The 27,573-nt window shown below is 42.4% G+C and overlaps 2 protein-coding genes across 3 annotated transcripts; both read left to right on the top strand.

Annotated features, from left to right (window-relative positions):
* Nucleotides 1-2,032: 2,032 nt before the first annotated feature.
* socs4 (suppressor of cytokine signaling 4) lies at nucleotides 2,033-3,217 on the top strand (the record flags this gene model as incomplete). The annotated part of the gene is made up of 1 exon (XM_082537176.1): nucleotides 2,033-3,217. The coding sequence occupies one exon, from the start codon at nucleotides 2,033-2,035 to the stop codon at nucleotides 3,215-3,217; it is 1,185 nt and encodes a 394-aa protein (XP_082393302.1).
* Nucleotides 3,218-8,544: 5,327 nt separating this feature from the next.
* Nucleotides 8,545-27,140, top strand: wdhd1 (WD repeat and HMG-box DNA binding protein 1). 2 transcript variants are annotated; one of them, XM_082532797.1, is made up of 26 exons: nucleotides 8,545-8,653; nucleotides 8,908-9,001; nucleotides 9,434-9,545; nucleotides 9,645-9,796; nucleotides 12,203-12,314; nucleotides 12,615-12,665; nucleotides 12,748-12,843; nucleotides 12,927-13,019; nucleotides 14,480-14,586; nucleotides 14,949-15,090; nucleotides 15,828-16,029; nucleotides 16,805-16,992; nucleotides 17,066-17,250; nucleotides 17,335-17,576; nucleotides 17,914-18,051; nucleotides 18,165-18,321; nucleotides 18,470-18,584; nucleotides 18,714-18,845; nucleotides 18,927-19,150; nucleotides 19,843-19,997; nucleotides 20,076-20,132; nucleotides 20,487-20,518; nucleotides 21,463-21,627; nucleotides 21,754-21,896; nucleotides 22,018-22,153; nucleotides 26,783-27,140. In XM_082532797.1, the coding sequence occupies exons 2-26, from the start codon at nucleotides 8,925-8,927 to the stop codon at nucleotides 26,969-26,971; spliced, it is 3,402 nt and encodes a 1,133-aa protein (XP_082388923.1). In that variant the 5' UTR covers nucleotides 8,545-8,653; nucleotides 8,908-8,924; the 3' UTR covers nucleotides 26,972-27,140. The 2 variants fall into 2 exon arrangements, with proteins under 2 accessions (XP_082388923.1, XP_082388922.1); XM_082532796.1 differs by having other exon boundaries at nucleotides 15,825-16,029.
* The last annotated feature ends 433 nt before the right edge of the window (nucleotides 27,141-27,573 follow it).

Raw genomic sequence — 27,573 nt, 5'->3', positions numbered from 1 at the left:
TCTTACAATATATATCTTACAACATCAAGTACCCTGAGGTGACTGTTGTTATAAATGTGTTGCTATGTAAATAAAATTGAGTTGAATTGAACTTTAGGCATGATAAAAATGAGTTAAATATGATTTTAAGTGCTGTTATGTTCAGCATATTTATATGGGAGTCTACTGACCCTCTTTTGGTGCCAGTCTCTAGTGAACTGCAGTTTTTTGCTTGTCCACATTAGCTTCCTTTTTCAACCTGGAGTTTGCTGCTGGCTTTTACTCCGGCCATGGATTCCCAACCTAGCTCATGACACTTTTTAAAGAGAGTAAGTACCTTACTAAGGTTTTGTCATCTTTGTAAAGTTCAGATGTTTCATTTCAAAGTTTTGAGTGAAATAAATTGATCTGGTTGTTGACCACAACACATGGTGTTATTACCCTGTTCAGCTGTGTGGTAATGTGAAAAGCATTAAATATTCAGTTAAGAGGAAGTCGAGTGTCACTACATTATCTGAGATGTCAGGGATTTATTGATGACTATCCTTTATCTCTTTGAGCAGAAAGGGCACACAGAAACTCACACACACACACACACGCACACACACATTAAACCACTGGGAGTAATATTATTTGTTTGATAGATGTAGTCTATTTGTTTCATGAATTATAGATCTTCCAAAATGTCATGCAGAGCCAGAGGCATGTTCCTACTCGCACACTGTACACATGACATCATGCTGACAGATGAGTCCTATCAGCAGCACTTTCTGGAAGTTTTAACTGGGAAACTCAAAGGTTAGTCAATCAATAAGTAAAGCTTTTTAAAATGCTTCCTTGTTTCCTCCACAGAGCTGAATCATTAATCAGGCATACAGACTGCCTGTAAATCTGAGGCATAACCTCCTCCACAGACAGACTTAAAGCTTTTCATGAAATGCACTTTGATCTTTTAGGTTAAGCTGTGGTCCTGGTCAGGTTAAAGCAACTCAAAGCAACATAAAGAAAAAATTATAAGCACGGATAATATATATCTTTTGTGTATGGACCAAAAAAATTCTCACTGCTGTGGTTATCTTTGATCTTTTTGGGAGATGGAATTTATCAATGGACATGTAAGAAGGGATGTAAGACAGAAAGGAGGATGTTTCAGTCTGAATCTGAGACCGCCCTCTCCTTGCCGCGCTACCCCCAACCATTCTGCTGGCTCGACCCCACTCTACCTCTTCTCATTCATTCAGACCCGTCCAGGGCGGAGAGGAAACTGCTGCCCCCTCAGGGACTTGGCATCATAATTATATAGGAAGCAGAGCAGTCTGTCGGTTGTTAGAGGTAAAGAAAGGCTGCAGGCTGGTCTCGTGCATGGACACCAGTGTGCAGTGGACAAGTGGTCATAACATGGATGTGGAGCTCTATTTCTGACACTGTTAGGAAGGTAAGATAATCTCATGCATTAATCTTCAAAGAGGTAATAGCAACAAAGAGCGATTACCAGTCTGATGTTAAATCTCCTGCTGTATACAATCTGTTGCCTTTAATTAGATCATAGTCGGATTGTCAGTGATGATGTTTGCAAACTGATGCAAATAGAAATGTTAGGTATTAAACTAACACGTCTCAAAGTGACTTTGCTCTTGAATTATTTCTAAATGAAGCTTGAAAAGTCTTCAGCTTTGTGTGAACAAGTCCGCTCTTGTCTGCAGGATGTTTCTGAAGCCTTAATTAGATTTATTGCCACTGGAGATGATGATCAGTATAGGAACAAGCAGTGGGAGTCCACAGCAGCCTAGATTACAGAAAGTTCTCGAAGGGTTCTGTGTTAGTCACAAAGCACTTCTAATGGTGCCAGTTAGATAATAGAGCTTTACATTTACATCTCATAGCCCATTAACTTATTCACCCCTATATCATAAGAAACTTTTTTTAGATAAACAAAGACACCTTTTAAATGCTCATACTCATATTCTGGCATATTTCAAACCTAAGACATAGTACAGTTGTCACAGAGTATTCTGTTTTTGCATTCGTCACAGATTGAGAGGTGGAAGCAGGCATGTCAGAGAAGAAGCCCCGGGGCTCAGACACTCGGCCCAAAAGTGGCTTCCGCAGCTGGAGCGCAGACAGTTACATTTGGAAGGGGAAGAAACGCTCCCGGAGCTCTCGCAATGGGTCGAGCCCTGGAGGCATGGAGATGGACGGGACGGAGGAGTTGGGTGTGGGGTCATCATCCTGTTCGAGGAGGCGCAGAGAGAGGAAATGTAGCTGCAGCGCTCTAGGGGACACGCTGACGTCTGGAGATATCGATGTGATGTGTCGGAAGGCTTTGTCACGGCGCTCTCTGCGGCAGAAGTTTCAGGATGCTGTTGGCCAGTGCTTCCCTCTGCGCTCTCACCATCACCACCACCATCACCACCATCATTCATCAGGCTCCTCGCGACCCTTTTCGGTGCTCTTCTGGTCCAAACGCAGGATCCATGTGTCAGAGCTCATGCAGGATAAGTGCCCATTCTCACCCAAGTCTGAACTGGCTCGATGTTGGCACCTTATTAAAAATCATGCTACCCACCCAAGTGCCCTCAAGGACATGGAGGCTCCCCTCAAACCTAGTGTCTCATCCACTACCTCTCCACCACAAACCCCCATCTCGTGGGAGGACATATGCTGCTCCCCTGGGCCTGGATGCACCAGTCTGGAGGACTGGGACCCTTCTTGTGCTCATGGGCATGAAGAAGGTAGGTGTGGACACACGGACTACATCCTGGTTCCAGATCTCCTACAGATCAACAACAACCCATGCTACTGGGGCGTGCTGAATCGCTTTGAGGCAGAGGAGCTGCTGGAGGGCCAGCCCGAGGGCACGTTTCTGCTCCGGGACTCTGCCCAGGACGAATTTCTCTTCTCAGTGAGCTTTCGGCGCTACAGCCGTTCCCTACATGCACGTATTGAACAAAACGGCAAGCGTTTCAGCTTTGATGTGCGTGACCCGTGTATGTACCGTGATCCAAGTGTGACGGGACTGCTCAGGCACTACAGCGACCCAGCCACCTGCCTCTTCTTTGAGCCACTCCTTTCCAGACCTCTGCCAAGGAACTTCCCTTTCTCCCTCCAGCACTTGTGCAGGGCAGTGATCTGCAGCTGCACCACCTACCGAGGCATAGACAGCCTGCCGCTGCCACCTCAGCTCAGGGACTATCTCAGACAATACCATATTAAGTGTGACGCGGCCTGTGCTGTGTGACTAACCAAATCAGGCCTCATACTAAGGACAAGCAAAAGAAGCTCACCTTGGCAAAAGTACTGCCATTAAATTCTAACAGTGTTTGCTGTTACGTGAGGTTTAAGGATTCGATCTTGAGCCAAGGATTGTCATTTGTACTGCAGTTCCATTTGGTGTGATAGCAAACAATGGCAATTGCTGTTTTTTTAGCCTTTCAATATTTAGGAGTGACAGCCTCACAGAACAAGAAAACAACCACTAAAGGGGACTGTGGCGAGACAGCCTGAGTGTTGACTTAAGCAAGCCAACACTCCATTACAGAAGATGTTAAGATCATAGAAATGTTATGGTCTTGAACCCTGAACACAGCTAGTGCAGTCAAATGTTTGAGGTAAAGCAACTCTGGGGGTATCTAGTAATATGCAAGCATTATGGATTTTTCACTAACTGCATAACCGAACAAATTTCTACATTTCATGATATTTCATCCCAGCCTTGCAATATATCTACATAAGTACTTAGTATGCTTTTCTTATTTTCTGTCATGCACATCTATGCACTGTTACTCGTTAAACATTCATTCCGAAAGGTCAAATAACGAGGTCAGCGTCATTGAGAGCCAAAGGCTCAGGCTTCTGTCTGCTCTGAACACTCAGACCATTCTTTGGATCTTTATGATGTCACTGAAAGGGGATATCTTTAATATGTCCATCTGAGGTATGTAGCTCTGTATGTGAGCAGCAAAGCTCCACCCAGCTGCTGTTCAAAACTTGTATTCGCGATGAACAAGCAGCAAGAACAAATCTGACTAAACGAGAGGCCAAAAAGACGTAAAGCAACCCACGTCAGAGAGCGAAGAACTACAGGTCTGTACCCAAGCCCAGTATGAAATGAATAATGGAAAGCTACTAGCAGAGTCCAAGAGTATATATATAGAGTATATAAGGTCATCTTTAAACATTGATGTAATATAACACAGAATTCCAGCTGAATCTCTTTGGAGAGAACTGCTTTGTGCCGGATGGATTACTCGATCCTGCACAGGAAAACTGAATCAGGCAAATGGACCTGACAACAAGGATGCTGTTTTTAATTTGGCCTTTTATCTGCTACACAAAATGGGTTCAAACACCCTGCTGGCAATCAATACATGTAAGCAATTTAGAGATGCATTATGACAGGAAAGGAGACTTAATTAAAACCCTACGAGGAGCACAAATGTCGTTCCTTTTGCCTTTCAGCTCTCAGCTGCTGTGTTGAAAGGCAGCAATAAAATCTGCAGCTTTTCATAAAAGAAACACGCAAAATCACAGTTATTTATATATAAGCGGTTTATAAATTTCTGATCAAATGTAATACGATAAAACAGAAAACAAGCTTCAGAGAGGAGATGCCCAAACAGGACCAAAATAAAAGCTATATAAAGAAGGCTTGTATTTATTTTAATTTTAAATTTAAAAAAGAAAGCAATATTTGAAGACAGTCACTGAGGGTTGCTGACCTGACATTAAAAAAAAGATCCTCTTTAGTCCTCATTCGGGGCTTAAGAACAACTAACCCCCACCCACCACCACCACCAAACTCATCAAAGTAATGACAGCAGTGAAAGCAGCTTACAATCAAACCTGAAACTAACTCGTGGCTGATGATGAAGGGCGGCTTAAACTGGACTGATGTGCTCTTGTCTCTTTGAATGCAGATACAGGCCGGTGAAATGTCAGCCTCTTGTCCAGCTTGTTCATTTGGGTTGCATTCTTCTCTCCAGCCACGAGGTGGCGACAGCACTACATCGATCTGCTCCGTTTGCCTGTCTTTGAAAGCGCCTCTGTAAATGTGTCCTAGCATCAGCCGTGCCTCTAACCTGTACCTGTTGTGACTGAGAAACTGTTCATAAGCATATATTGTATTCATACACACACCAATAAATTTGATTTACACGCCCTCTGTTGTGTGTCTGAGTTTATTTATTTATTTATTTATTTGTTGTCATATTAGGATAGCTTTTAGTAGGGGAGACCGGGGATAGTTGTAACATTTTTGACATTTCTGTCTGTAAATTGGAGCTCTTTTAAGGTAGTGGATTCAAAATGTAATGCAAAGTATTTACATGTCTCTGCTATTAAATAGTGCAGCTATTTTCTCTGCAGCACAATTACCCATTGCATGGTATGGTCTCAAACACAAAGAGTGAAATGTTACAATTAACCCCATAGTCTGGTTTAGTTCTAACATATCCTGGGGTAAAATGTAACACAATGAAATAAGGGTACTAACAAAACATTAACATGTAATCTTTGTTTATTCAACACATGAATGCACTTAGAGCCATTTATGTAGTTATGTGTGTGTGTGACAGAATGCAGAAATCTAGCTTTTGAACATATACCAACCCCCCAAAAAAGACAAATTATGGAATTTTCTGCAACTGAATATTTCATTAATTTTGGTTGGTCTTCCTTGAGTTTGGCCTCATTGGTCCAGTGGGCATTATAACCTACAACTCTTGCACCAATTTTGAACATAACAATGAAGCTGAAAAAATGTAGTTGTTCACCAGCATCGCAATTCCATTACTTTTTATCCTGGCTTACCTTGGTGTGGTTTTCAAAGTGCTTCAGAAAGATGAGGAAATCTGTTTCTTGCACCCATCCTGATTTATTTCCACTACCAGTACTTCCTACTGGTCCATCTCTGACACAGTGTGGGAATGTGTATGTGTGGGAACACAAACAGTGGAGGAATTGTGTTGCCAATGGCATTAACCGCATATACAAATGCGACCAGTGAACCTCTCTCTGCTGATGTCGTTGCCCCAACTTGTTTAATATAAGTTAAAGTAATAGTGTGGTAAGTTGTAACATCTGCGTTATTGTTACAACTGACCCAGACTGTTGCTGTTACAACTGACCCAGACTCCTATAGCCATGAACTAGCTAACATTACAGCCAACGGCTAAAACATTAGCACTAAAGACTTACACAGAATATATCCCCATAGACATACAAATAACATAATTTAAGTTTGATGAGTTTAACTGCAAAGCAGATAATGCTATTAGAAATTGAAATAAAGTAGAAAAACTTAATTTTTGGCATACAAATTACTTTTTTTCGTGTTAAATTGTTTGTGTTTGACAAAATGTGCTGATTTTTCACATGTGATAGCACAACTGAGTTGGGCATGCACAGGATGAGTCACATCATTTGAAACTTAGCCCTGATTGGAGAAATTGGAAGTGTTACAACTGACCCACGTTACAACTATCCCCGGTCTCCCCTACATCATGTGTATGCCTGCGTGTTCACGCTGCAGCTGTGTCACAGTTAGACAAGTTAATGGTACGGAAAATGCTGCTTTTGAAGTATCACTCTGAAAACAATTCATCCTGCTCTTGGCAAAGGACACCTCTAAATGCCAGCGCTTCTTTTGGAGATAAGGACATGAAAAAGACCGCACCCACACACACACACAAACGCAAAGCTGGTGTGGAATGCAGATTTTTCATTTGATTTGTGTGTTGTTCAGCCTCTTTGCAACGCCAGTGCAAAGAAAAAGAAAATGTGCTGAGGTGACTTGCGTGAGTAGCTACACTTGTGTGTATGAAATATTCATCATGTAGCCATCATGTTTTTGGGGACCACGGTGTTTCTTACTTCAGTATTTGAAACAGAGACTGATTATTCGCTAGTCTTTTGTCAGGCTGTGGTCTTTTTTGAGCTTTTGTTACATTGTTACTGTTCAAAATTAGATATAATAATATAGAGCTAGTTTCAGCAAATACCCCAAAACTACATATTGCATGCTTACTTTAAGGTGACAGGGCCCTCTAGTGGATCAGACCAAAGGAGGAGGTAAAGGAAGGTAGCCACACGTAGAAAGTGTGGCAACAGATATTAACAACAGATATTAAAAAGAGGGGTGACTCAAAACTTTTGCACAGAACTGTAGCTTCTTAGTTTATTTATAAAATCATCTTAGTTCAGCTTTAAGGACGTTCCCTTGCAATCTTGGGTTCAGTACCAATGTACCACAGAGAAAATGCTCCTTTTTTTCTGTGTTGACTTAAACTCAGTTTGAAATATTTGTGGGATTCTTGTAGCACAGGAAATTGAGCATCTACTATTTTTTAATCCTTCATGGGATAAAAGCCAGAAAATTACAGTTTTCATTTTAAACATGAAATAAACCAGACACTTGCTGATCACTTTCTCATACTTGTTTGTCTTTCATGTGGCAAACTTTATGTTTCATCACCCTGATTGCACACAAGTCAGTAGCCAGGCAATGGAGAGACTCAGGAGCCATGTCTATTGATCTTCCTGACCCATGTACATAAAGTATTAATGTTGTCTCATAGGAGCTGATTAAGGAGCTTAGGTTTTCAGCAACGCGAAGCCATCGTGCGCTGTTATATTGGATGCATCTTACAGTGGATTTCCAAGTTCAAGAACTTTGCTTTTGAGGTTTTATGTTAGTACATGACTGCATTTGGCAGCCCTGTGTAGACTAAAACACATAACTAAGCTTTAGGCCTGCTTCACATGTCCTGGTACAATATTACACATCAATGATATAATATTCAGACACACTGATGTCTGCCAGCAGAGAACTTCCTGTTCCACTAATCAAAGTATCCCCTGAGAAAACACTGAGGGGTGCATAATCTATATATATTAAAAGGTTCATATAAATAAATAATTAAACAAAAAGGTTTTTTGAGTGAATATTTACATGGACTTTAGTCTTATACCCTCACTATGTTTCCATGTGTGTTACAGTGGAAAGCGTCAGTCTGAAAAATAGAATGTGCATTATCCAAACAAATGCGAATCAAGTGAAATTATATTCTTTCATTCATTCTTTAAAAAAATTATTTTTTAAATTAAAATTACAACACATGTATTGTTCGAATCATAAATGTGAGATGAACTGAAAGACTCCTGTCTGACTTAAAATAATAATACTACTACTACTGACAATAATAATAATAATAATAATAATAATAATAATGATAATACATTAAAATGTGTACATTAAAATATTACATTTTAAAGTCCTCTAACAGACAAGAGCCTAATTATATAATTATATAATGTATGTATCACTTGCATGCACCATCCAACTGTAGTGTAAAATAAATTTGTCGGAAAACGACAGAAAAATTAAAATACTGTTTCAATGCTTTAAGGCACATTTCCTCAGATAACACTGGAATAAAATAATAACAGCGTGTGTCTCAACCACTGTCCAAAATCTGTCGTAAATAGCCTTTCGATAAATGAATGAATTAATAAATAAATAAACCCCAAATCCCGATCCTTGCTTCAAACGTGGGAGGGATTACAAAATTTGCGTCATGACGTTGCTGGCGGGAGTCGTGACGTGACGTTTCCTTGTTTTCAACGCAGCGCGGGAGATTCAGGAGAAGAGGACCGAGTGTGTCCACCCAAGAAACGTGTAAGTTGATTTCTAACGAAATACTCTGTTCACAGCTCAGTGTAAAACTGCCTCCAGTGGTTTAGTGTCTGATGCCGTGAACACCGTGGAGTTTGTACGAGTGTGGTCGGCTATATTTAGCTCTATTGTTAGCGTTAGCTCAACTCTGCTGTTAGCTCTCCATGGGTTAATAAGGCAGCAGTGGTGGAGGAGCAGGTGTAGACTGTGTTACTTGATAGAAGAAGAGGTTTTCACGTGTTTTCTCCTCTCTTCAGTCTGGTGCTTTGTCAAAATGCCATGTGAAAGGAAGCCGATGCGCTACGGCCACTCTGAAGGACACACCGAGGTGTGCTTTGATGACACTGGGAGGTGAGTCTGAAAACAAAAAAGTGTCTCCCTTTGAGCACTGACTTTGACAGCTAATGTACAAGTAAAGCTGTGATCTGATTGCGTTTAAGACTCAGATTTTACCTATGATCGGCCCACAGCCTGTGAAAGTATTGCTTTACAAACATGTCCTTTAAATTATTAGTGTAGCCCGCAGGTTAGTCAGACCAGACCAGGCAAGTACATATGAACTTGAGCGCATCAGTCTCACAGTGACATCAATGACAACACAAGTCTTTCAATGGGCTGAAACTGAGTAAAATGTGATTCATTTAAATTCTATGCCACGTTAAACTGAAGTCGTTCACAGTCCTGATTTTGGTTTCTGGTAGACTTAATAATTTAAACAGATAATTTCATCAATCTTATGCTGCACAAAGTTTCTGTAAACTAGCCTGATCAAATTGTCCACAGGTTCATTGTAACCTGCGGAAATGATGGAGATGTTCGGATCTGGGAGAGTCTGGATGATGATGATCCAAAGTTTATCACTGTCGGGGAGAAGGCTTACTCTCTGGCACTGAAGGTTGGATTTTCTCTGACTTTTCTACAGATGTCATCATTATTCGGTGACACTCTGCATCATACAAGTGATGTTTGGACCAATGTGTTCTCTGCTCCACAGAATGGCAAGCTGGTAACGGCGAGCTCCAACAACACCGTGCAGATCCACACATTTCCTGACGGCGATCCAGACGGCATCTTGACCCGCTTCACCACCAATGCCACACACGTCGCCTTCAACAGCATTGGCTCGAGAGTTGCAGCTGGGTCCAGGTACTTGATAGTTGGCTAGCTTGTGCTGAACTGAAATGATATAAATGAAAACGGGATAAAAGTAATACCTTAGATATTTGAAGGAGCATTAATTAAGGTTAAAAGATAACTAACTTTGCTGGCTCATTGCCAGATACAGATATGGGCTGGATGGTGTGTAAGGAATGAAAGGATGCCACATCATCAGTCCATTCATTCATTCCAGCTCAGATGGTACTTCGTGGTTTGTATGGCCCCTGCATATTACATGTAATAATAATGTATACTTTATTGACCCCCGTGGGGAAATTTCTCTCTACATTTAACCCATTCACTCAGTGAAGCAGCGGGCTGCCATTGGGCACCCGGGGAGCAGTGTGTAGGGACGGTACCTTGCTCAGGGGTACCTCAAGGTAGCCGTTCAGGGGAATCGAACCCCTGACCTTCCAATCACGGGGCCAACACTTTACCTATTGAGCTATCCCTGTCCCCCACCCGCCTTTTTTTTTCTCTCATAATAATGTGTACTTTAATGTGTGCCTGACAATGTAGGGTCCTGCTCCTAATGAGACAATAATGGGGGAGGGGATTTTCTCCCTGATCTGGACCAGGGCATCACTGAGCTCTGGAGGGCAGTCAGTAATATCAGTTCCTTCGTGCTCCAGGAGCTGCCTGCTTACTATCGCCACATGAGGCATTTTCAGAGATGACTGAATCCCATGTTCCCTCGTCAAAGGAACAATCCAGATCTTTTCTCCCAAATACTTTTAAGACTTCTACATGTGTTGTTTTGCCTTTGTAAGTAAGGGTGGAAGTAGAGATTTTTCTCCTGAGACAACTTTATTATATCTTTCAGACAGTCTCTAATTTGTAAATATCACCAGAAATGGCCGGGTCCTTCCAAGTTAAACTTTACTGTCAGATCATTAAAAGACATGAGTGTGTTATATTCATATAAATCACTTATTAATCTTATGCCTTTTTTGTGCCACTGTGGCCAATAAATTGCTTGTTTACCTATTTTTATTTTGGGGTTGTGCCACAGGGGTGCATATTTTTGAAAGCATGGGGACAGACTGCAGCTCTTGTGAACCTCTTGCCACACCATTTTTGAAAACTTTAAAATAGGGTTATCTGCTCTATTCCCTTTATTGTACGGTTTTTGAGCCAACACCTCAATGGGGGTAAATGGAAAGGCCAGTTCACGTTCCATTAGAACCCAGTCCAGGTCCGAATTTGTTGCTGCCCAGTGTTTACACAGCTTGGACATTTCAAATGAGATGAGGCCTCCCGGTGCTCAACGGGAGGAATCCAGGATGCGCAGCAGTCATGGTTTTGTTGCCTAGCCTGTAGAGAATTGTGCATCCCTCCATGGATATGCCACTGATCCACCACCAAATCGGTCATGCTGAATAATGTATAACTTTTCTCTACGGCTTCTCCAGACCTTTTCACACGCACCTGCTCTTGTCTGTTAATTCTGGTATTCAATGGCTAATGTAAGTCAGGCTCCATGGTGAGTACAGAGTGAGCACAGGGCCCAGTCGGGGACCTAGGATCCTCAAGCCACCCTCCAGAAACTGTCCTGTCCAGCTCTCCTAGATTAACTGTCCCAGCACTGGAGTCTCCTTGAGACTGTGCTGGGAGACACAGCAAACATTCTGGCAATGGCATGTATTGATGTGCTGGAAGAGTTGGACTACCTCTGACCTCACACCTGACATGACCTGATGTCCGGTGCAAACCTTCAGAATTAATTGAGTTACAGCTGACCAGACACACTCATGTGTTGCTTCTGTGATATTTTCCACCAATGATGCTGAAAGATGAACAAATGTCACTTCTGCTTTGCTAAACCATGCACGTCCACGTCTGCCTCAATTTCTCCCGTGGCACCTGGTGAGGCAGTCGTGTGTAACGGGATGCCCCCCCCGGTGTGTGTGTGCGTGTTTATGGCTACAGCACAAGGTGATCCCATTAGGTTCATTATTGTTCCTTCAGTGCAGAATCAGCTCCACACAGCTGTGATGTTTCCAGCTCGCAGGCGGATTGGTTTCTGATTAGTCCATATTGGAGATAAACGTGTGTTTGCTGCCAGAAATGATTTGCCCTAAACAGGTTTATGACAGTAATAAAAGCACAGAGCAAGGTGCCGTATTGATGCTGCTATTTTCACCCTGGTAATTTCAGTAGTGGGATTGATTGTTCAGATTCAGGCATCTGTGGCTGTTAGGGCAGATTCGGCATCTACCTTCTGGTAGACGGTGAAGGAAATCTGTGATGTTTTGCTCCTCTTGTTCATTGATTTGACAATTTGCACTTGTGTTAGGTCACAGCTGATGGACCCTTCCTCTCAACTATGCCGCTGCTCACTGGCAGGCAGTCGGTGACGTGTGAACACAGCTTACCTTTCTCCTTTTTCCACAGTGACTTCATGGTTAAGGTGGTGGAGGTGTCAGACAGCAGTCAACAGAAAACACTCAGGGGTCACGAGGCACCTGTCCTCAGCGTCACCTTTGACCCCAAAGATGACTTCTTGGTGAGTGAACCTTGTGTCTGAAAGCAGAAATTCAACACAGAGGCTGAAGTGAGTATTTGTGTTGAGTTACAAATGGGACAATATCTTCATTTCATTGCAACTTAATATGAACCCACACCCCATTGTTCCTCATCATATTACTGTGGTTGCTTCCATTTAGAGTTTTCATTTAAATGTATAAATACAAAAGAGAACCACACAGTGTTTTTTAAAAAAAAAAAAAAAAAAAAAGGAGAGAAGAGAATTTATAACCTGAGGACACCTGTCGTACATCACATCACTGTCGCCTTTGTCTTTCAGGCCTCTGCTAGCTGTGATGGCTCTGTGGTGGTGTGGAATATTGAGGAGCAGGTACATCAGCATTTCAGCACTTTTCAATTAGAAAAATGCACATAATTCTGATTTTCTACATGATTTTTATCTTCTTTCTCAGACTCAGGTGATCAGTTGGCCTCTGCTGCAGAAGTCAAATGACGTCACTAACGCCAAGTCTCTGTGTCGTTTGGCCTGGCAGCCCGGGATGGGAAAGGTTGGTGACACGTCTCTTTGCTGCCTTGAATGAGAGCGAGAAAGACGTCAGTCCTAAAATAACAAAACATTTGCATTTGTCAGTTTTTAGCTGTTCCTGTTGAAACCAAGGTACACCTGTACGAGCGAGGCTCCTGGGACCACGTGAGCACTCTGTCCGATGATCTGCTCGCACAGGTGAGGTCCAGTATTGTCGACGTGGTGCACATTTTACACCTGACTATCAGTATAAGCAGTATTTGTTGTAACTGTGTACATGGCCTCACAATCCTGTCTAGGACATCAATATGCTGATCTATTTGTATGCTAATGCTAAGTAGTACAGCAATATTTAGCACTGCTTTTGGCATCATGACCAAAGACTGTATGTTAAAGAAGGAAGCAGCATCTGGGACATCACATTTTTGGTTGGACTGGGATGTTTCTTCTATATTAAAAATGAATACATTTAGTTTGAAGGGTGGACTGTTAAGTTATCAGCTAGCACTACCAAGCTTGAGATGCAAGTTAAATTCGTACACTGCAGGGTGAAACACGCAGACATGCATTACTTATTTAATGTTGAGGACCAGGCTAATAAAATAGTAGAACTGGACTTGCCACCTGGATGGCCTTTACTACACAGCAGGATAATTGCAAAAGGCACAGACAGTGCAAACACAGGTTTTAAAATAAAGTTCTGGGTTTAGAAAGAAAGTATTCACTACAGAAATACAAAGTAAAATTTTAATGGTCTGTTTGATACAATGGGAGAATCACTGTGTGAAACCACTCTGTGATTAGATAAGATAAAAGGCTAGATACGATTATTTTTTTGAAGAAGGTTTAGCTTGACACTGCTTAAGTACTATATGGACAAAGTACTAACTGTGTATAGGTGCAGCTCAGCCATTGAAGTCCACACCATGAAGCTCTCACCACAGGAGGAGGTTTGAACTCTGCAGTTACTGAGTCAGCAGAGCGCTGGAGGCTTTTACACCCTGTGCACCTCAGCACTTGGTGACCCCGCTCTGTAACTTGACATGTTCCTAAACCCTTCCACTTTGCAACAATATCATTTACAATAGATCCTGAAATATCTGGGAGGGAAGAAGTTTAATTAACTGCATTGTTGCCATGATGGCTTCCTGTTGCAGCACCTCACCCTTTAGCAGGACTCATTCTATTTACTCTTCAAAACTTTGTGAAAGGAGTCTGATACGAGTTTATGAGTCACTTCTTCCCCTTGTATGAATTTTTAATTGATTAATTCTATGTTTATGAGAACATATCAGTTCGTTGGAAGATGTAATTACAAATAAAGAGATATTTTTGAGTACAATGTTCTTTTATGTTTTAAATAACCTTAAAAAAAATACTGACTATACCTTTTAGCAGGTGTGGCCGGGTACTTTTGTTCCTAGTGTATATATATTATTCACTTCTTAGTTTGACCTTAAAGAAGAATTGAATGGTAGTTTTATTTCATTAAAGGTTTATTTAATTTATTTTAAACCCCTTTGTGGGAGTTTTTACTGTTTGTTTGTTTGTTTGTTTTATTATTAAAACCAGTGAGTGAGTTATTTAGATATTAAATAGCCGAAACAACTCAATCATTATTTTTCTTAAATTTGATTTCCCCTCCTTAATTTTTGCAGCCCATTAACGTGGTGTCTTGGTCTCCTTGCGAGCGTTTCCTGGCAGCTGGCTGTGTGGGGGGTTTACTTACAGTGTGGGACGTGAACAGCAAGCTGTGTGTGGAAAGGTAGGAAACAAAGCTGTGCAGACGCTGAGTGAATTTAAAAGCATATATATGACGGGTAAAGGGTAAACCAGTTTAGGGGACTGATGCTGATGAAATTGTTTACCTTGGTTCCCAGTGCTTGAGGGCTAAAGATAACCGAGACTTAAAGGCTGGTGTCATCATTAAAGGAATAGTTTATTATGTGTTTTTCCCCTCCCCCAGTATTTGTATTAAACAAATCGTGTGTTCTTTCTTGGGCTTGTGTCTCTTTATATAGTTTATGCACAGATGATGTCAATCTTCTTGTAGTCTCTGCCAAAAGCAACATTGAACAGTAGATGTTGCTCACCACTAAAGTTTAAGCTTTCTGCTCTCTGCTGTAGGCAGAAACACGAGAAAGGCTTCACAGTGTGCAGTTTGGCCTGGCATCCATCAGGCAGCCATATTGCCTACACGGACACTGAGGGCTGCCTGGGCCTGCTGGACGGACTCGGCACCTCCACAGCTGATAACAATAGGACCAAGGTACTGCTCAAGTAACCTTTTTTTGTACCCCCTCTGTACATCCCTGTACCATGAAGTAAGATTTTGAGACTCATCCAGCTCTGCAGGTTATCTTTCTTCATTAGATTAGCTGGGATAGATCTCTGCCGTAATAAAAGGAAATCTAACTACAGACAAGTCACTTGTAAAACATAAATTTACAGGTCAAAGCTTTAAAATCAGGAAGTTATCACTACTTTTTTTTTCTTTTTTTTTTTTTATCTTTCTTTTTTGTCCCGTTTGGATCTTTAGCCATCAGAATTGTTGTCTTACGACCAAGAAAGATGCCAAGCGGATTTATTTTACCAAGAAAGCTGTAGTCCGCGTCTGTGAACACCCGAGTGTACACCTGTGTGCACACCTGTGTGGATCAGCATGCTTGTATTCCAAAGGTTTCTCCATGTAACGATCTGCTAGGGAGTGTGGGGAGCCACAGCCCCGTCCCCCAGGGCATGAAGCAGGTATGGAGGAGATCCAGGCCCCAGACATCCAGAGGCCCCAGAGTTTTTTAATGCCTTTTAGTGCTATTGCATATTCTTTGTTCAGGAACAACAGCGTCCATAGATTGTTAAGTTACCAGATTGCATTTATAACCAGTTGAGCGTTGTTTGCGGTTAGTTCATAACACAACTGTAAACACGCCCAGCTTCAAAGTCTCCCTTTTTTTCTTTTGTTCAGTTAAATTCAAGCTGCTTAAATCTGTCATGGACTTTCAGCAGGTCGCTGCAAAAAATCCTGCAAAAGACTATGATGACCTGTTTGATGATGACGATGACAGACTGATGGATGAAGGACTGAGTGACACAAAGTCTCCAGCTAAGAAAGCCGTTGGCTGGGACGATGACGAGGACGATTTCCTGGTGCCTGCGACTGGGCGGGTGAAGAACAGAGGAGCGTTCCTGGACGACGAGAACTCACTAGGTGGGTGAAGATGGGGTCATTGAGGGGGCGAATACAGATGGAAGATAAAAGCGAGGTGATCTGGCCATCACAAACTCCTGCTGTACCTAACTATTATTTTCATCATTTATTGATCTTGCAGTTATGTTCTCGAGCAATAGTTTGGTCCTTAAAATGTCAGAAATAATTGAAAGTGTATTACAAAACACAGGAAACGCAACGTTCAAAGATCGAGATTAGGAAATTAGAAATTCTTGCGAAGGGAAGGCTAAAAGTTTTTCTGTGTGCAGAAAAAAACAGATTCGACTTTGTGAAAGAAGCAAAAAAAAAAATCTTAACTAAAGAGCTCAATTGCAAAAGTTCAACATCAAAACAAGTGTTTAGAGTTTTTATTTGAATTTTGATCAGAAAGTCTGTAGCATGAACTTGGATTTCAGGCTCAAGAGGCACAGTTACAACTGTTTGCATGAATTTCCACCACCTGCAGTCAATGTTTAACCTGTTAATTATCGTTATGTTTGTCATCATTATAAGCAAAGCAAATGTTTCCTAAAGTCAGCACTATCTAGTGGAGAAGGCAGTGAAGTTTGTCTTTGTGCAGGTTAGCCTATTGCTGTCTTTAACTGGTAATGTTAATCTATGGGGAAAAAAATAATTAGGTGATTAAAGTTACAAGGTGTTCAGATTTTAGAAGAAGTGAAACTGTGATCATCGCAGCATGTCTCAGCATACATCGCACATGAATGGAGACATCACCTGAAATTACTCCATTTATTTTTTTGTTTTTTTCATTCAGACACAGGATCACTGAAGCTTGGTCAGGACAAATTGGGGGACGACGACAATGACGCAGGCAGTTCTGTGGCGCCTGCAGCAGCCCCAGTGGTGCCCCTGCGTCCTGTCTACGAGGGGCCCGTGCCAACTCCTCCCCAGAAAGCCTTCCAGCCAGGCTCCACCCCTGCACATCTCACACACCGCTTCATGGTAGGACACACTGAGAGTCATTACACTGTAAATCTGAGTTGCTCGCATGTCATAACAGCAAACTGTGCCTCAGATGTGGAACTCCGTGGGTATAGTGCGAGGCTACAACGACGAGCAGGACAACGCCATCGATGTGGAGTTTCACGACACGGCCGTGCACCACGCCATGCACCTCACCAACTCACTGGGTCACACCGTGGCTGATCTCTCCCAGGAGGCCGTGCTGCTGGCCTGCCCCAGCACAGAAGAGCTCGCTAGGTAAAACTTCCACCTGACCTGCTTCTGGGGATTTATTTATTTATTTCTCCCCTTTCAGTATTTTCCCCCTCTCTCTCTCTCCAGTAAGCTGCAGTGCCTTCACTTCTCCTCGTGGGACACCAATAAGGAGTGGATGGTCGACCTTCCTAAAGGGGAGGACGTGAGGGCGCTTTGTCTGGGTCAAGGCTGGGCAGCAGTCGCCACCAGCACGCTGATGATCAGGCTCTTCTCCATCGGAGGAGTACAGAGAGAATTGTTCAGCCTGCCAGGGCCTGTGGTCTGCATGGCAGGACATGGAGAGCAGCTGCTCGTCGTCTACCATCGGGGTTAGAGACACACACACTCCTCTGTGATAATCAGCACATTGCATGTGCTTGTATGGTTCAAAAATAAAATTAGGAATTATTTATTTATTCTTAGCTTTGTGATGTAACTGTCAGTGTGTCATTGTTGCATGTCAGTTCCGTTCATTCAGTTTACTTTCCACCACATGGAGTCACCACAGAGTGTAAATGTAAAATGTGCAGCACAAGAGATGAGAGTAAAGGCAACCCCCCACTCTTAAGCTGTGATCTGGAAATTTCCACTCTCTCCAAATATAAGTACTGCAGTTTGCAGTGTTATCTTCCAGCTCTTTACATGTGTCTCGTTTTCCACCACCAGCTACAGGTTTCGATGGAGAACAGGCTCTGGGTGTCCAGCTGCTGCAGTTAAGTCGAAAGAGGAGGCAACTCATCAGTGGCGAACCCCTCCCCCTCTCTCAAAAATCGTACTTGTCTTGGCTCGGCTTCACAGCCCAGGGTCAGTATGTCAAGATATTATAATGTGAAAGAATCTCATCGGAAGCATCATTACTTTGCTGCTGGTGATGATTTGGAACAACCTGTCCTGGAATACATCTCGTGGTCTTTCAGGTACCCCGTGCTATGTGGATTCAGACGGCGTGGTGCGAATGCTGAACCGCTCCCTGGGCAACACATGGACTCCAGTGTGCAACACCAGGGAGACCTGCAAGAGCAAATCAGATCACTACTGGGTGGTTGGAGTGCACGAGAACCCTCAGCAGCTCAGGTGAGCTTTCATCTGCATCACAGCTCATTGATTTAGCAGTTTGAACAGGAAATAAAAAGTGACTGAGTGGTGCATATGAGCCGATACTCGATGCTGGTTAATTATTGCTTCTTAGAGGCTGACATTCCTTCTGTCCTCGTCCTGTTAGGTGTATTCCATGTAAAGGCTCCAGGTATCCTCCCACCCTGCCCAGACCGGCCGTGGCCATCCTACCCTTCAAGCTGCCCCTGTGTCAGACCACAACAGAGAAGGGGCAGATGGAGGTAAATAAACACAAGAATGAGCACCTGGACAATGGGTTATCGAAATAATCCAGTCCTCAGATCTTTTCAGGTGGCTCAGTGGTGTCATGGATCCAGTAACAGCTGAGCCTATCCTCCGCTGTTATTCAGGAGCAGTTCTGGCGTTCGGTCCTTTTCCACGACCACTACAGCTTCCTGTCCTCCAGCGGCTACGAAATAGATGAAGACGCTCAGAATCAGTCCCAGAAGGAGCAGCAGGAGCTGCTCATGAAGATGTTTGCAGTAAGTGTGAATGCTGCAAACACTTGGTGATCGAGACACTCCCAAAGTACAGATTTGTTTAGAGTTGTTGTTTTCTTACAGTTGTCCTGCAAACTGGAGCGAGAGTTTCGCTGTGTGGAGCTGGCAGAGATGATGACCCAGAACGTGGTGACTCTGGCCATACGATACGCATCCCGATCCAGACGCATGGCCCTCGCACAGCGGCTCAGTGAGATTGCTCTGGAGAAATCCAACCAGATGCAGGAAGAAGAGCAAGAGGAGCAGGAAGAGGAGCCTGAATACTCCAGCACGAGACGGAGCTCTGGGTAATGTCAAAAAGCATGCATCACTTTCACTGTTTGTGTAAATTAATCTGGACTGTCTGGCTTTGGCCAAAATAACAAACCTCACCCTTTATGGGTGACTACCCTATAGCACTGTCAGACGACTTCACGTCACCGCTGAGCGCAGCATAGATACCACACAAGGAGTGTGTCATTTCAATAAAATTATCTTTATCAAAGCAGGTCAGCTGATACATGTTCTTCAACGAGATGGTTACTTGGTTAAAAAAGCAATTCACCACAACAAAAGTCGCCTCAAGGCGCTTTATATTGTACTGTAGATCGTACATAATTGATACAGAGGAAAAACCCAACAATCATATGACCCCTTATGAGCAAGCACTTTGTACGACAGTGGGAAGGAAAAACTCCCTTTTAGCAGGAAGAAACCTCCGGCAGAACCAGGCTCAGGGAGGGGCGGGGCCATCTGCTGCGACCGGTTGGGGTGAGAGAAGGAAAAAAAGCAGAGCTCTTTTATGATGTGAAACCTTAAACACTTTTTTTTAAATAGGTTATTTATATGTTATTTTTATATGGATGAAGGAAGAACAAATATCAACCATGTAACATTTATTGCAGCATTTTAAGTGTAAAACCTTCATCAGTCTCCTCCAATTTATTTTATAGTTTACAAACAGATTAAAAATAGCAGTATTCGCTCTCTTTTTGCACAGGTATGGCCACACCGACGTCACAGCGGGGGGACGTTACAGCAGAAGACAGAATCAGCAGGAGGAGCAAGAGGATGAGGAGGAAAGAGGAGAAGAGCTCATGGAGGAAGAGGACAGACAGGAGATGGAGCCGGAAGAGGCGACAGAAACAAAAAAACGTCAGTTCCACCTCTTACTTTGCACAAGTTGCCAGTGCTGCTGCTAACATGCTAACACGCCTCCTCCATGTCTGTCAGGTGTGAACCCGTTTGCTAAAGAAGCCGGCTCACCCATCAAGCCGTCTCCGACACCAAGTGAGTAAACGCATATCTGTCAGTCAGCTTAGATGTTCGGTATTATGGTGAGTCACTTTAGCGTGATGTAGGACAAATAACCCAAATAACCCAATGGCCATGTACTGTCCTCCTCATGTTGTACACTTGTGGTGTCTCTGTCAGTGGAGTTTTAGCTGGGTTTGATTTCATTTCAAGTCTTTGTCAGTTGTTGGAAGGTTTTCAGAGTAAGATTAAAGTGGGACAGCCGCTCCCATCACCCAAGCCCATTTTAATATTCAAATATGAAACAAGACCTGTTATTAGGTGTTGAATGAAGAATTTGGTCAGCCAGTTTTATCTGAATCACTTCCCAATGTGTCTCTTGTTTTTCAGTTGGTAAAATGGGACGTGCAAATCCTTTTAAGGTAAGAACTGTGACTTCTTAGATTTTAATTTCGTCAAAATCAAGGATGTGGTCTCATTATAGCCCTTTTCCAATATTACCTACGCGACTCGGTACCATGTGCTTTTTTTTACAACATGCTTGGCCGGGGTTCCAGGCGATCTGATGAGGTCTTATGAGACTGCCAACTCCTTTGTTGTGGCATTTGTGGTGCACACAGATGATGTCACAGGACGTTCGGCCGTGTTGCTATAGCGACCCCACACACATTAGATAGCACTCGATTGTAATAGAAAACAAGTCCACTCGCTCAAGCCAATCCAAGTAGGTACTAATGGAAAAAGGCTTTTAGTCATTTTTTGATGTTTAGCCATTAATAAAAGAGAACGGACTCTTTTGGTTTTGAATATGAATAAAGACTGTAAGAGGTTTAAAGAGAGAGAAGTGGTTCTTAAGAAGGTTTAGCTTATTCCTCAGATATCACTTTCATCTCTCCTGTCTGTCTGTGGAGCTGCTTTTAAATGCACCGTGTGGAGTCTGAACAGCAGCCTCTGTTGGCCAGCAGGAGCTGACTCGGGTTGCAAAAAGATCTGTACACAACTCTGTAAGAAAGCTACCCCATTGCACACTGACTTCTCTTTCCTTCTCTTTTTAGTGAGATAAACACTAAGGCAGGGTTTAAGTATTGGCTAGCCTTCAAGGCTCAGTTAAGTACAGTATAAAAACTAAAACGATGGGTGAAATCACTTTCCTGCCTCCATCTTTTATATACAGGCTTTCTTCTTAATAAAGTACCTGGTAAGCCACCGGGTGTGGCTCAGTCACCTTGGAGTCAGTGGCAAAGAAGAAGAAGAAACGCACTGTTTTTGTTGTTGCTGTTTTTCATGTGATTTGTTGACTATAAGGAACATATACAATATCTTTAAGATATTTCTTTAAATTTTGTTATTGCTTTGGTGTGTTCAGGTTCCTGGTTCGGGGAAAATGTCAGCTTCATCCGGTCAGCCGCGAATAACAAACATCCTGGACAACATGACGTCCAGCAAGAAGTCAGCTCAGCTCAGCAGCTCTGGGGGGAAACCCAGCAAAAGTCCCATCCTCAAACCTCTGGCCCCCAAGCCAAAAACCAAGGTACCGTCTCAGAATTTAAAGCTGTAGCATGTCTCCACATAGCTGTGCCGAGGTCTCAAAATGATAGTACCTGGAAAAGATAATGCATCTTTCAAAACAATAAAATGTCCTTTTTTTCCTGTGAAGACTCAGTCTACTCTGCTGCAGATGGCTGCCACAAAGACAGCTAATAAGAAGGTTCAGGAGAATACAGAGCAAGCTGCAAATCTGCAGAAACAACCAGACACCCCGCCTCCAGGACCACCTGCAGATAACTCTGAAAACAAGAGGTAAAAGATTTCAAAGAAAGAAACGGTTAGACCCTTCGAACACTGGGATGTTCAAAAACAGATTCTACATGTAGAGCGTTTTTAAACAGGGCAGTATTTCTCGTTTTCTCTGTGCATTTAGGCCAAAGACAGGCTTCCAGCTTTGGTTGGAGGAGAACAGGAAAAGTATCCTAGCCGACAACCCTGACCTGGAAGAGACCGACGTCATCAAGGAGGCTATGGGACGCTTCAGGACGCTGTCGGCGGAGGAGAGACTGGTATAACACATCGAGGGTTTTAGAGAGGAGGGGGGTTGCTAAAACAGTGATGTCAAAAATTTCGAAAGCTGTCCAGTAGAGCTGGGCGATAGAACGATAACGATATGTATCGCGATATAACTTTTACTCGATAGAGAAATTAAGCTATCGCGATAGACCTCGCCGCTCTTGTCCTATTACCAAAAAAAAAAAAAAAAAAAAAGGGTCAGCCAATCCAAATCAAGTAGCGCAGAGCCGAACCAATCACAGCCGCAGCGTCACGTCGCGTGACTTGTTACGTACAGCACAAGTGCCACGCCGCACGTGTGTTTGTTTGGGAAGCAGCCAGCGGGTAATGGAGCCAGCGCATAATGGAGGAAATGAGTGTGCTGACTAGAAAAATCAACCGAGCGTGACCGAAGAGAAAACAGATGATGGTTCCAATGCCGGAGAGATTGTCGAACGGAAGAGCCATAGAAGTTCCGTAGTGTGAAGGTATTTCGGCTATTTCAAGTCTGACAAAAAACAGAGTAGCGTGCACTGTAAATTGTGCCGAAAGCAAGTCTGGAAATACAATAAACTGGTGCATGCGTCACACTGTGCGCCACGTTATTGTTTCGGTGAAATGAATTTCTACAATACTGTTACTGTTAATTCTACTCTCTGCAGTGTTTAAATGCTTACATATACACACAGTTACTGTCCGTCCACACATACGACTCGGTTCTGCTTCTATGCCCCAGCTTTGTTTACTTTTTCCCACCAAGGCTTCTAGACTTCTGATTGGCCGACATTTCTGCACGGTTAGGAATCTAGCGCCACCTGCTGCTTTGGCATGTTCATAGCAGCGTTTTCCTTCATTTCTGCCTTTATGTGTGGACGGGATTATTTTTTAAAACGAAAACGGAAAATCTCCGTTTTCAAAAATACCCGTGTACGTGTGGACGTAGCCTCAGTCTCTGACTGGAAGCGCTAATTCGTCATTCGGCTTTTGTCAGACTAAAGTAACTGTTAAAACTGTTTGAAAAGCTCAGCTATACAACAAGGAGAGATTGAGAATTTCCTTTTAGTTCTCAGTTTATTTGATATTGACAAAAGTTAGTCAGTTTTGTCTGTTCTTCTGTAAAACAAACTAAGATTTATTTTTAGAATTAATATTTTGTTTCTAAGTGGAATTGACAATTTAGTCTGTTTCATTTGTTCTATTTTGAAACTTAAACGCTTTAGCGGCTGCCTTTTGTGTAGTTTGCAATATTTGCCTTTATTTATCTGAAAAAGTCTCATGTTCCTTAAGTACATCTACCCTGTTGAACTTATTATGGGAAATAAATATTTAAATAAAAACAAGCTGCTGATTATTTCACATTTTACTTGTGAGCAACGGCACATTTAAATCTTACAAATATAGTTATTTGGCTCATATCGTGATAGATATCGTTATCGCCTGAAATGAAAAAAACATATCGTGATATGAAAAAATCTCATATCGCCCAGCTCTACTGTCCAGTGATTGGAGTCTTTGGCAGGTTGATCCTCAACCCCCGGAGCCCCCGTTGACACCCTTGTCTATAATTTCAGTAACCCAACTGAAATTGTAAATGCAGAGAATCCCATTTTCAGCCCTCCGCTTGTAAGGATTCTTTAAAGTTTTATGTGGGTGTGCACAATTTGCAGTTTTCATAAGCTGACTTCAGCTTTTGGCCATATTTCTAGTCCAAGCTGATTCCCATTCAGAAATCAAAGATGGTCACGTGTTCAGCAAATTAGAATTTAGTGTTACTCATAATTTAACCATCTAAATTCTTTTAGCTTTAGTCTAGTTTCAGTTGAGAAAATATCATAAAATTATAGTAAACTCGATCTGAAATTGGTTCAGGTGAATAACATATAAAATGTAAGAGTGTGTTGTGCTGATAGCTGCTCCACACTGTTTACAAAGTGTCTTATTTTCTTTCACATCAAATGAGAAATGTATCCATACGTGTACTCTTCTCTTCCTCCCAAGCACTGAAATGTTTTTCGCATTTTAATGAGAAGCTGAGAACATGGGAGCTAGTTGTACCGCTTCCCAGCAACAGCTCATCTGAAAACTCACCCATCACTAGTCTAACCAGCATAACTGCTTCGAATAGTCTCATCAGTACCGCTTGAGCTGTCCAACCTGCTGAAGCTTTTTATTTTTAAAAATGACTGCAGGTCTACAGATTTGAATAAAATAGATAAGTAGATTCCTAGATATAAAGAAATGTATTCAAAAGTTTAAAATCACTCGATTAAGTTGTACTGTTATTAGAGTCCTGCAGGGTCACATTAACAAAAAAAAGAAAAGAAATCCAGTGCTTGGTTTTAACCACTTTTCTCTGAAATGCTGTGTCTCAGCTGTGGTCAGTCAATAGGTGAGTGAATGAGGGTGGTTGTGCCACTAATGACACGCCTCGTCCTTTCATCCAGCCGAGTGCTTCTGTGGTACACTGGCCCTGACCCTGCATACATCAAGACTCTCAGCAGAAAGCTGGATGACGAGGAAGTGGGGGTGAGGGGATGCCTGTTGCCTGGGAGCCCAGTCAAGTGTGTTTGGGCACTGAGGGCGCAAAGCATTGATGCATGAGAGACGATCGGCTGGTCAATCAGCAGGAGCATAATTCTGATCCGAATTTTCAGCTGTTCTGAAAGATGAATCCAGAGTGTCGGCTGCACACCCATGATGCACATTCCAGTTTCCACCACATTCAAAAGGTGCTCTGTTAGATTGAGGCCATGCAAGATCATTAGAGTCATTGCCATGTTCAAGAAACCAGTTTAATATGATCTGAGCTTTGCGACATGATAAGTTACGTTGCCAGATGTAGTCATCAGAAAATGATGTAGTCATATTAGAAAAACACTGTGGTTATAAAGGGATGGACATGGCCAGCCACAATGCTCGTGTAGGCTGCGGAGTTTAAATGATTCTCAGTTAATACAAAGCGACCCCCAGAGTGTGCCAAGAAAATATTCCTACAGCAGAACACCACGATTGTAACCAGTCTAAACTGTTTAAATACTGGGTGGGTTATATCCACACTCTCTTGTTCTTCCTGTCAAATTTTGACCCTAGCATGCAGCAGAAATTGAGACTCATTCAGACCAGGCAGTGTTTTTCCAATCCACCAGTCCTCTTTTGGCAGGCATGTGTGAAATTGCACACTTTCTTGTTCTTAGCTGAATATTGTTGGATATTTTCTGTTTTTCACACCATTCTCTTTGAACGCTAGAGATGGTTGTTCAGGAAAACTGCAGATCAGCAGTTTCTGAAGTACTCGGGCCAGCCCGTTTGACACCAACAAACACAGCCGCAACAGTTTGAAAAGATGAGACTAACTGTAGAAAACTTAAAAAAAAACCCCGCAATATCTTTGTTTCTTGTTTCTACCTCATTGATACTTAAGGGGGGGGGGTGTTTTGGTTTTTTGGTTGGTTTTTTTTTGCTGAGAAGCAACACCTACCGTTCAGGAGAAGACTGAAGCATATCCGGCACAAGTGAGCACCAGTATAGACCGGTAGCTGTAGTGACATCACAGTTGGCACCTGACACAAAAGATGCAGTGACCATAAAGAAACCATTAAGCTCACAGTGTCAACAGTGAGCAAAACTAGCTAACAGTAGCTTAGAAAAGTCCACTTACCACAAATGTCAAAAAACAACCGGCTCCCAACACAACACAGACTGTAGCTGTGGGTTAACATGGTATTTTGTTTGCAACAGGGTTAGCGAGCCCCAAAGCTAAAGTTAGCGGGCTAGCCGCTGACCACATTAGTTAGCGTTTGACCGTATTAGCTAAAATTAGTCAGACAACAAAAAGAAATATTGACCAGTGCCAGAGGAAAATATGGTCAGCATGAACAAGACATCATTTCATACCTGCCAGTTATTTTATTTAAACATTCACATTTAAAAAAAATAATGAAATTTTCTTTCAAGTTTGAACCAAAGGAGTTGATATGATTTTTATTAACTTGTATAAGTGCATTTCAGCTGTATGTTTACAGAAAAAAGAACCTAGATGATGGCCCTGCAGGCTTAACTTTAGCCTAAAACGGCTCGACCATTGTGTGTGTCTGTGTGTGCGCGAGTGTGTGTTGATAAAATTATTCAGTCCATATTCAATAAAGCAGAAGCTGATTAGTGATATGTCAAAGCTTGTACCATCTACCAGCTCTGTAATGGTGCCATTTGTGTGTGTGTTTGCTTGTGTGAATATGCATGGGTTAATGACAGTGTTTCATTAAGCACTGGAGGTGTAGAGTGTGTGTGCGTGTGTGTTGCTGGCACTGCACACACCAGGCCTGATGATTCATCCTGGCTCCATTACGTCCAGAAAAGCGCTTCCTTTTGTGTCGGCTTAGAGAAAAGGAGGGGGCTCGAGGAGGGAAAGAGCCAGCAGGCCAAAGAGATGCATGCTGTCAATAGTGATTATACGTGACAGGATGCAATTTCAAACTGCACGCCCGAGTGCCCATGTGTGCGTTTCGTCATCATCACGTAGGTTGTTTGGAGCCTGTATAGAAACAACAATACAATTTTTTGTTTTTGTAATGTGCAGTAATTAACATGTGCGATCCTTGTCTATTCTATCCCCCCCCCCCCCCCCCCCCCCCCCCCCCCTTTAGTCATGGACAGAAAGAGCTAAAGGCCAGAGCGGAGACGCAGCAGATCTGAAGAAGAGGAAAAGAGCAGAAGGAGGAGAAGGCTTGGAAAGTGAAAATGAAAAGGCCGAAGCTGATGAAAGTAGTGCCAAGAAGAAGAAGTCTTTGGATCCCTCTTCCAAGCTTTCAGTGTTTGCGTTTAACCAAAACTAAACCTCCAGTGGACGGAGATCGCATGTATATCAACAACTGCCCTCAGTGTTGGAGACGGATGAGTGATGTTCAGTAAAAATGTACGCTTGGTTCTTTTTTTTTTCCTTTGTTTGTTTTTTACACTTACTGTATTTTAACAATTTAATAAATGTAAATGTTTGTTAGTTCACATGTTAGTCTGTGATTTAATTTTGTACAGCTTATTAATCAATTCAAATATCAAAAGAGGATTTCTAAGTTTGAGGGCCTACCTTACCTCTGCGTTTGAATATACCGACTTTAGCTCTCTGTGAAGGTGCTCGGCAGTATCCCTTTTGTGACATAACCAGCAACAACCCTGTTAATTTCTTGCTGAGTGACAGCTTAGGCAAACTATTGCTACATTTAAAGCTTCCCTAAGCATTGGGGGTTTATGATGAAATCTAAAGTGGCGTTCTTCTGGGTTTTGTTTTTGTTTTTTTTTTGCTTTTTCCATGAAGACATGAAAATACTTTCAAGATACAGAGGCTGTACTCTATGCCATCTTACTAACATGTGGTAATTCTAATTAAACAAAATACAAGACTGTACTTAAAAGATGGATGTGGCTTTAGAGTCTCAGA

Source organism: Aulonocara stuartgranti, assembly GCF_965226115.1.
Source record: "Aulonocara stuartgranti genome assembly, chromosome: 1".
In the NCBI taxonomy this organism is placed as follows: domain Eukaryota; kingdom Metazoa; phylum Chordata; class Actinopteri; order Cichliformes; family Cichlidae; genus Aulonocara; species Aulonocara stuartgranti.
This window is presented reverse-complemented; position numbering and strand designations above follow the sequence as displayed.

Coding starts and splice junctions, on each gene's coding strand:
- wdhd1 (XM_082532796.1), top strand. CDS start 8,925: ATGCCATGTGAAAGGAAGCCGATGCGCTACGGCCACTCTGAAGGACAC. Junction 18,585..18,713: donor CAGAGAAGGGGCAGATGGAG/GTAAATAAACAC, acceptor GCTGTTATTCAG/GAGCAGTTCTGGCGTTCGGT. Junction 18,846..18,926: donor TGCTCATGAAGATGTTTGCA/GTAAGTGTGAAT, acceptor GTTTTCTTACAG/TTGTCCTGCAAACTGGAGCG.